Source organism: Crassostrea angulata, chromosome 4 (assembly GCF_025612915.1).
Source record: "Crassostrea angulata isolate pt1a10 chromosome 4, ASM2561291v2, whole genome shotgun sequence".
NCBI classification, from domain to species: domain Eukaryota; kingdom Metazoa; phylum Mollusca; class Bivalvia; order Ostreida; family Ostreidae; genus Magallana; species Magallana angulata.
The window spans coordinates 37037374-37048024 of record NC_069114.1 but is presented as its reverse complement, the minus strand read 5'-3'; the positions used below and the strand labels follow the sequence as shown (position 1 = coordinate 37048024).

At 32.8% G+C, this 10651-nt stretch overlaps 1 protein-coding gene across 1 annotated transcript; it reads left to right on the top strand.

Moving 5' to 3' along the window:
• The first annotated feature begins 1343 nt into the window (after positions 1-1343).
• LOC128181835 (lectin-like) lies at positions 1344-10317 on the top strand. The gene is made up of 5 exons (XM_052850376.1): positions 1344-1641; positions 3252-3311; positions 5513-5589; positions 9803-9884; positions 10073-10317. The coding sequence occupies exons 1-5, from the start codon at positions 1344-1346 to the stop codon at positions 10315-10317; spliced, it is 762 nt and encodes a 253-aa protein (XP_052706336.1).
• The last annotated feature ends 334 nt before the right edge of the window (positions 10318-10651 follow it).

Below are 10651 nucleotides of genomic sequence, written 5' to 3'. Positions count from 1 at the left end.
ACATCATCGCCTTTAATAGTTTTTTTTTAGTTCATCCTTTATTTCGCCTAGTTGGGCATGTATCGAGGCCCATTCACTCTCGACCGTTTTTGCAGTAGTTGCTGATTTTGTAGTTTTTGGTGTTTGAGGTGTTGTGGGCGTTTTGTCAACTGTTTTTTCAGTGTTAAGTCGGCGAGTTGTGACACCATCTTTCGGCATGTTGAAATATTGCTTAATTGTATTCGGCCTATTCATGTACATGTAAACATGTATACACAGTGAATCTATTTATAGATCGGACGTGAACAATACCCAGTGTTAATGAAGTACTCACGGCGTCAGAGAAACCTTTCTAATTCCACCTTTCCATGGACTATTACGAATTTCAGTTGAAGATAGTTAATCCCCGACTCACTACACACAGAATTGGAAAAATTCGAGGGTCTCGCTAGTCTCTAGTTCCCTAATTTTGGCCACAGTTGCACCGCTGTTACTGACCGTGACCTACCTGGTCAAGCGCCATATTTGGAATCCGGGGCGGGGGAGTTGATAGTCTTTTATCCAAAACACTTATTTGGGAGAAAAAAAATGATAGTGATATTTGACCTAAAGTACAAAATTAGAAAGGAGATACGTCGCACTATACACCCACGCCATGGTTTGAAATGAAATAAAAAAAGTTTGTGTTTTTCCCAGCCAGCTTCAATAGAAAAAAATTAAGCCATGTGCATGTACACGTACATAAATCAATTTCATCACTGTCTGCTCTTCTAACTACATAGCTACGTAGCTGTGTAGTTGCTTTTTGATTTCAATTTAACACCGTAGAACAGGTTAAGAAAAGAAATTAAGAGACATTTTGGACACAGTTCATACAAAAGTAAACAAATAAATCTGGTTCAACATATTAAGCATAGTACCATATTAAGGTGAATGAGTGTTAATTCCCGCACTTGCGCGGGATATCATCTACTCCATAAATATTTGCAAAGGAAATTCATAAATGTTAGGGCTTAGTCATTTTTGATATTTAAGAAGGAAACATTTGATATCTACAGCATCACACACGTAATGGATTAAACTGATTTCTATTGAATTTCTTTAATTGGATGCAGGAGTAATCACATTATTAAAACATTCTTCTTATAGATATCGTCTGTGTTGAAAGTGTATTTAGGTCGATTTTCAATTTTAAACGCACTTACGAATAGACATGTTTGTTTTCCTAAGAAATTTGTTTGCTTAGATACAAGAAAGTGGAGGACCCTCTTTTATGTATCTTAACCAATGGCATCACATTTTCGAAGAAACATGTTTATATAAAGAGAATACCCGAACATTGCAGTGGGTTTTTGAATCTCAGTATGAAACGGAACGTATACCTTGTTTTTGTGATGATCCTAGCTGTACGTGGGGTCATCATCTCAAACTTCATGTCCAGAAATCCAAATTACGACAACAGGGCAACTCTATCAACCAATATTATAACAACACTTATTTTCGAAAGTCCTATGCGCTGTGCATCTCATTGTACAAGAAATGACAAGTGTAAATCCATCATGATCAACATGGATACTCATTCTTGCCGACTTCTCTCCGTTCACATGTCAGACACGGGACCACAAACTTACAGTGGATGGCTGTATTATGAGAAAAAAATTGGTAGGTCTATTTCTTATAGAAATCTTGGATTGTATTAAATTTCTATCGTAAACAATTTTCAAAAAAATAAAGATAAAATAAAAAAAAATTGTATGACTCTTTTTATCTCTCTTTTTCTCTATTTCTCTATTTTGCTTTCTTAATGTATTCAGTTAATTGGTATTTACGTGCTTACGAAATACTAATGTGTTTTATCTAGCTTTGATTTCTTGATCATTCTGTTCTGCAATTCATAATAGATGAGTCAAAATCATTCCAATAAATGGAATCAAGAAAAAGCTTAGTATAAGGAAAATAGTTAGAATAGAATAAGAATTCAAAACCGAAAAGCATTAAAGTTGACATAAATATTCTGTTTTAATGAAATAAAAACAACAAACGTAATATCTAATTTCAAATCTCAATTATGTAATAAGTGATCGCCCGTAACATTAACCCAACATTTTCAATAAAACACTTATTAATAAAATTATCTGAAAAAATTACATAAGAGTGGAAACTGTATGTCAGTTTATTATTTTTCCCTATACATTTTTTGAAAACAAGACTCATTTTTCAAAGCTTTTTTGATGTCATTATTTGTAAGTTTTTGAGAAAATTATATTTGTAAAATTTGGTATTTTAAACACAACATGAAGATAATTTTTAGATCACACTATATAATTTGCAAGATTGCAAGATGCAAGTCATAAACTCTTTTTTTGAATTTTAAATGTCAGGATTTAATTAATTTTAATATTTCCATAATCAACCAAGAAGTGGCTTTCTATCATTTTTTTGTGGAAATTTTGGGTTTTAATGAAATATACACTAAAAAGAAAAAAAAATGACCTTTTCCTAACTTATATATAAATGCGCCAGCTATTGTTCTGATTTAACTCCCTTCAAATCATGTTATGCCTTTTAAAGCAAAAACACGAAAAGCATTTATTACATTCCCACACACATTTACTGTGTATAAAGTCATTGTTATTTTGTAAAAGGGTTAATATAAGCTATACTTTTGGTTTTGGAGTCTTTCTGGTGGTAAAAAAATAAAATGTCATCTTAAAATTGGGCTATCCTCCCAAAAACGGAGGTTGCCTAGATCTGTTAAGGGCATAACAAAACAGTCGTTGACTGGGATTCTGGCAAAATATTAATTATTGGACATTCAGACAGAAATTTTCTTTGGCCTTCGGCAACATTTGTGACTTCATTGATTATAAATATATCGGACATTTGGTTCATTACACTTAAATCAATTGATATATTTGAGGTAAATAATGTACCTCTCGATGTTTTAATCAGCGTATTGTCTTTATAAAAACAGCAATATTTGTATATTTTTGGCAAGTGCATTGTAGTATACTTATGTTTATCAGCACAATTTTTTTTTCAAGATGCATATACAAAATTGAGATTCAAAGTCAATACTTTTAACTTTCGGGATTCACAAAGTTTTCGAATGAATTCAAATTAGTATGAACGTTTTATCTTTTGTATTGGTATTCATTGCATTATTTCTTTAATTATGATACTTTAATATATATTTCATTGAAACTAGAATATTTTAAAATTTTTCTTCTTTACACATCTGCCGTTATGTTGTTGAGCATTTAATCTTTTAGAAGGAACGATGCCAACAACCGCCACAGTGGTTAGCACTGAAACTACACAGACAACATTTGGTAAGCAATTTAACGTCCTACATATATGTGTAGATGGTTTCAGTTTAAAATAATGTTCTGTTCGTAAATATCATATGTCAGCTCCTCTCTCTTAAAATGTATACATTCGATTCTATATTGCAAGTTGAAGTGCTTTGGAAATCTTATGCCATTTCTCTACAATCTCCTTCATTATCAAGTACCCTCTCGTCCGTTTGTCCTCTTCGCCTTTCACCTTTTTGCCAAAAAGATCGTATTCAATATATGTTTGGTTGGTTTTTGTTTTACTAGATTACTAGAAGCTTTGGTTTGATTTTAATGGTAAAACTGTCGATTCTCTTTACCTGGTGGGAATTTTTTCATTATTATATTTTTGAATATGACTTGCTTATGGGCGATTCGTACGCATCACGAACTCCTGGTGTACGCATGAAGTAAGTATGATGACTGTTCATTGTGCGTTCAACTCCTATGTTGATGGTTAGCACAAGCGACTTGCAGTCAATGCACGTGTAACAAGTGAGGTCTCCTTACGTCATTCATTAATGTCAAATCGTACGGTTATTCTACGGGTTCCTTGAGTTTGGTTGTGTTCACCATCAATAAAATGTAAATTGAACCTACCTAAACGTACTCATGGGTACATTACTTGCTCGTGTGGCGTGCGCAGTAACTGCCTACCGAAAATATTAATATACAAATTCCACAAAGCAAATAGAATAGAATTATTACGGAATTTTAGGAGAAACGAATGATTTTTAGGCGCTGAAAGATTGTTTCAGCAACAAAGCTTCTACGTTATGGAAACAGGTGTCCTCTGCAGAATAATCAACAACCATCGTTTCATTATTCAGACACTCCCTAAAAACCCAAACAAAACCACCTTAACAAATTAAAAAAAACAAAACAAATAAATAACTAGATTTGATCTCGTTGTGAGCAACGAGTGGGTAAAATATGACAGTAGTGGTTGTTGACTATAATCTTTATTCACTGAGACGAAAATACAGTAAAAGTTCTAGATACACATGCTCAAATTTTTGATAGCTTTAACAAACAGACTGAATCCATTAACATAAACGCCTGATAACATTTTCACCTGGAACTCGTATTGTAATTTTGATTTAATTTTGAACATATTTTATTATGCAAATATACATTACATATTGTAATTTTACTGAATTTCTCACCTCAGCGTGTTTCATTTCATGGGTTCACATGCAAAATCCCTTTATTCCGTTACTTTTTGATATAAAAAATTAATTCATAGTCATATCAAACTAAAAAATAATCATAACGATCTAGTTGAAACCAAAGCGCCGAACGAATTAACGCCGTTTGTTTTATTCTCTGTTATTAACTCGGACTTCACTTTTTAATTGATTAAATTCAACCAATCAGGTGTGAAGTTGACTGTCGACTTATTCCACCCAAAGGATCGGCCATGGCTATCAGTACAAATTATAGATCAAACCTTATCATTATTTAGTAGTAATGTTGTTATTTTTTTTTATATAGTTTTCATTTTAAAATTTAATGCAAATTTTTTGTTTGTTTTGCCTTAGATTTTCATTTTATGAAATTTATTGTTTCCTGAAGAACGGAAAGGTTGTCTCGAGAATTTGACAATTTTCGATGTTCGTGTCTTTGCCATGATCAATAGGGATCAGAGAAAAGTTGTACTGAAGGTTTAAAGGGGCATGGTCACGATTTTGGTCAAATTTTAATTTTCTGTTTTTATTATTTACAATGCTTTATGAATGCATTTCTAATGATCAAATGAAATTTGGGTGCCCGTCGATGAGATTTAAGCAAGATACAAGCTCACAATTCTTCGTCATGTAAACAAGGCTCGTGCCCTGTTTTTGTTTACATAGGTTCAATATACCAGTAAAAAATCTTTTTCAAGATGATTTGTCTATATTCATATTCTTTTTAAGCATAAATAAACAGTTTCTAACCATAAACACATTCATTTTAGGTCTAAAACTGGAATTTTCACTGCAACATTCAAAATGTAAACAAAAGCATTGTTTACATAGCGAGGAATTGCAAGCTCTGAAACTCGCTTATAACTCAACAAATGACACTCAAATTTTGGTTGCCAATTATAAAATGCCTTACTGAAGCATTATAAACATTAAAATCGAAAAAATGATTTTTGACCAAAATCGTGACCATGCCCCTTTAATATTTATTAAATTTACAGGGTTTTTTTTCAGATTGTTCAATTTGGCACCAACGTTTAGATCATTGGTATATGTTGGATACTAATTACAGATCATTCAATGATTCCAGGGTGAGATGGCATTTGTGATATTGTTTTATTTCGCAAAAAAGATGTTATGCCATGATTTAAATATACTTATGTTCATTTTTGAATTATTCATAGATTTAGGAAATGTTAAATAAATGTTATCTTCTACATGCAATCGGATAAAGTCTTAAATTTCGTTTATTTTCGACTTTGTAACGATTTTTTTATTCTGACTTTGAATGCACCTGTTCTGTAAAGTAATATGTACATGTAGCAATGTTGCAAAGATTGTTAATTAAGATAATAATTACAATAGGTAATTACAGGCCATAATAAAGAACTTCATTAGTTTTTGCAACAAAAATTTTGGGACAGATATCATAATTATAATTTAATATAGATAAGCATGCTACAATATGGAAACGCAAGTTGATGCCGCGGTAAAAGTTAAGGAAACGTCGCGAACAAAATAATAACGGTAGCGGTCGTTTGCTTTGAATTTTTCAGATATCATTTTGAAATCGTTTCCATCAACCATGGATAAACAGATGTGTACCACATTTTATTCTGCATGCTGGAAAACTAGCTTAAGATAAATGTTTCTAATTGGAAAATCGACTAGATGAATATATTAAATGTCAATTAGATCTCAGTCAAGCAGCTGTTGATTTAATTTCGCATGAAAATCAAAAGTAATTGCAGGCACGTAGCATCAAGGGGGGGGGGGGGCAGGGGGGCCTGCCCCCCCCCCCCCCACTTTTTCTTGCAGCAACTAATTTTTGAAAATTTACACATACAAAATTGAATTATCACGGAGTTGGCCCCCCACGTGCTACGTGTCTGAATTGTTATTGCAAATTTATTTGATTTATAGCAACGGGCCTGTTTATCAAAGGTTCTATGCCCAGTTGAAAGTATACACTGTTGTAAAAACAAAGAATGCCATTACTTGAATCATGACCGAGAGTATTATTTTGCAATATGAAAAATAATTCATTACAGAAAAATAACATCGAAGCCCTCAAAATATGTATGTTATAACACAAATTGTTGTTGGTGAATGCCATTCCTACAGGCACGTAGCATCGGGGGGGGGGGGGGGCAGGGGGCTGCATCCCCCCCCTTTTTCTCGCAGCAATAAATTTTTTAAAAACGTTCTTTCAAAAACGATGCTACGTGCCTGTCCTAGAAATAGATCTAATACAAACATACCAACCTTAGCATCGGTGCAATCTTTACAAAGGGTAAAATCGTCCATTACCTTTTCATTTTGTCAAACTTTGCTTTGTTTATCAGTTTATAGCTTGACATCTACATTGCCTATAATTTGTATACATAAACTATACAAAACCGTCGTTATACGTGGTACATAAAATTGGATATACAATTGGACAAAGCAGCTTCAACGAAAAAGCCTAATTTTGGTCAAAATTGGACAAAGTCACCTCTTTCTATTAACGAGGCCGGGTCTAATTAGTTCTGCCCTAGATTTTTTAATGAAATTTTTTACCTGAATTTCTACTGATATAATTATTATTTTAAGATTAAAAAATAAGACATTTACCACACCGTTTGTTTAGGGGGTCATCTCAAAGTTTGTTAATCTTTAACATAGGACCCTATGGGATTTCGCTTGAAATGTATCAATTTTGCACATTTTTTTAAACTTCTGCCCTAGGGATTTCTTTTTCTGTTCTACATATTAAAGTTACTGCTAAAAGGCATCAAATGGTCAAATAAAAAAAACCTTTTACCTCCTGGTTTGTTCCAGGGGTCTTATCAAGGTTGATTTTTGTATGTCAAATTTCCCAGATTTGTCAGATAATGGCTATTTTTTATTTGACAAACGCGGAAAAGGTGATCTTGATATAGTATTATTAAAGCATTCAGACATATTTAAGTAATAAAAAAATATATAACATCACATATTAAGGGTCATTAATATAAATTACATGGTTACTGTCTTGAAATATATGAATTAAGCTATATTTAGGCGGGTTAAGAAAACTTGACAGAGGGTTAGGCCTGCTGAACCCTCTTCACGTTCTCGACCCGAGCCCAAATATAGCTTATACTTCGATACAGTTATGTTTATTCCACAATATAACATTAATTTTACGCATTAAACGAGCCATTTTCAACAAATTTCGCTGAATATCTACAGTTGAAACTATCGCGCCATGGCGTCAACCAAGCAAAAAGATGACGTCACAATACAAATGAAACGCTGCGCGAAAGCGTGCGTACTCGTTCTGTACTCGGCCTCGTTAAATCGATAGTCGTTTTGGTTCGGATAGAGACTGGTAGATACTGTAAAAGTTAAATCTAAATAGTGTAAAAATATTCATAGAAACATTATGTTACCTCTTAGTACAAAAATATTCCTGGTAAACAAATCATAGATCGATCGTTCACTAGATGCGTTACAATCAGAAACACATTTTTCTTTGGAATCAATTTTTGTTTCCTACATTATGCGTCAAATAGACATAGCTCAGTTAACGTTCATAGCACTGATATCATAAATTCTAAATCCTAACCATTAACATTTTTAACATTTTTGTCTGAAAGACAAAAACAACATCAATTTTTATCATTATCAAATTTACACAGTATAAATAGGGCCAATGCACACGAAATGTTTCAGATCGTGAGCTTGTTTCCCAGAGAAGCGGTGTTTGCAGAGCACAAGCGACAGATTGGTCAACATATGAAATACAATACTGTTTTAGGACTGTTTTCCCATAAACCAGTTGACTTTCTATTACTTTCATTTTGTCTTCGTTTCAGAACACAAAAATATTTATTATTTACTAGTATCACACAAACATATTTTGTGTTTTGTGTCAAAGCTGTTTATTTAAATTCAAAAATGCTTTTTTGGTGATTCATGCGGGATATGGAGGTGGGGACATTGCAGAAAAAAAATTCCTGCAATGATTGCTTCCCTCATAAACCGCATAAATCATCAAAGAAATCATTTTATTGTTTATATTTACATCTGTCTGTAAACAAATTAATAAATTGATTGTAAAAAGTAAGTTAAATCAACTAAATTACTGTTAATGTCTATCAGTACGTTAGCTAAAAGAAGCCAAATCGTCTACTATGGGAATCTGAGTCTGACATCATCATGATTTTCTTGTGCAGTCAGTGATTTTTCTAAGGTCGCTGTAGGTTTTGAGCATTAATAAAGGGCCGTGTCAATATCACTCCTGTTAGTTTATATATGGTTATGAATTAACTTTCCGTAAGAAAAAGAGGGAATTACACTCGATATATGTAGATAAATAATCATGCCCTACAAGCACAGCAAGTATTTACATTGTTATGCAAATACGAGATTCACATAGAGTGTGGACATGATGAACTACAGCAGGTTCGTTTTCAAGATCAATTCTATGTAAGAATCAATGATTTACAAAAGAGACTGGCCACGCATAGTAATCAATTTTCTTTATATTTCATACATGGACACAACTAGGTGTAAAACACAAAAAGACCTAATAGTTGGGCGATGGGGGTAACCGTTGCCATGGTAACCGACGCTAAAGATGAAAAAATAGCAAAACTTACCTACTTTAAAGCCATATTGGAAGATTTTGCCCATTAATGTAAACTAACAAAGACATTAAACAATCTTTGTTCTATTGTCAATTCTTATTTCATTTAAGAAAACAGATGGAGAAACCAGTACTTTTATAATGTTACCATGGAAACCGTTAGAAATGTTTGAAATTGGTTTATTGTGTTTTTTATGAGTTGAAATGGGAAATTATATATTTTTTATATCCTTATCAATGTCCATATATTTTGTGTGTGTGCTTTTCGTTTGGTTGTTAAGATTTTTTAGATGAGTATGCTTCCCCCTTCCTTTAAAAACAGTGCTTAATACCTGTACGGGGTAACCATCGGCATAGGCAATGAGATAAACACATCGATAAACTATAAAAAATTCATGATTCATAAATATCACAAAAAATACGAGAAAATCATCTTACATTTTACATTTTTAACCTATATTTTCATATTCAACAAATCAGGTTTATAAATCTATGGATACTACAAGCTTACAAGTAAATCGTTTAACAAAAAATGGGGAAAGAATGGCAACGAGTCTTTGTCCACAAATACCATACACCTCTTTTTTTATCAAATAACTGTAAACGCTTTTGTATCATAGAATCAATACATATAACATTTACTTGTTCATACTTTGTATAAATCATAACTCTCACCAATGTTCTTTTCAAAGTTGTTCTGTGCTAGCCTGTCTCCACCATCTTTCGTTATTGAAGTGGACTCCCAAGCGGAGAACGACTGGCTCACCGAGTTAAGTAGGTTTTTACGAATAATGCGGTTTTCACGCATTTTTTTTCAGCATAGATATATGATATACAATAGAGACAAACAAGCTCAAATATAAATCAATAAAATACGTGTAGTACATGAACAATTGTGTAATTGAGCATGATTAAAATCTAATTTATAGAATTCTCTCTCAATTGTTTTTAAACACGTGTAGTATTGTCCCACTGTGGAATGGCTACAGGATTCTGGCTGAACGGATACGATACGGATAATTCCGGTACGTTTACGTGGATTAAAAGTCAAACTCCGACAAGCTACACTAATTGGAACACTGGTGAACCAAATGATTTTTCAGGTCACAATGAAACATGTATTGAATCAAATACCGGTAACTGGGGACGGTGGAATGATATTCCATGCTCTTTGATGAGACCCGTTGTTTGTGAAAGGTATTCGTAGTTTCGAGCTATTTTATTGGTATGGAAATAAAGAACAAACAAAATACCTTTTTTAATTCTTCTTTATGGAATTTTAGATGAGGTCAACAATCCATTATGTACAAAGAAATTTTCGTTCGGTTAATTTTCACCACAATTTTTTGTCATTAAAACGCTAATTACTAAACCAACACAAATGGATCCCAATCGTTTGTTAAATATTGCGGTAAATAATCAGTGAGTGTGACCCTGTGTACTGTTCTGTTTTCAATGTTTGTGTAAAGAGCAACAATAAATTGCACCTTATCTTATTTTTTCTTGTTTTTCTTTTCTTGGTGTACTACTGTATATATTAC

Coding starts and splice junctions, on each gene's coding strand:
- LOC128181835 (XM_052850376.1), top strand. CDS start 1,344: ATGAAACGGAACGTATACCTTGTTTTTGTGATGATCCTAGCTGTACGT. Junction 3,312..5,512: donor AACTACACAGACAACATTTG/GTAAGCAATTTA, acceptor GTTTTTTTTCAG/ATTGTTCAATTTGGCACCAA. Junction 9,885..10,072: donor CGACTGGCTCACCGAGTTAA/GTAGGTTTTTAC, acceptor AAACACGTGTAG/TATTGTCCCACTGTGGAATG.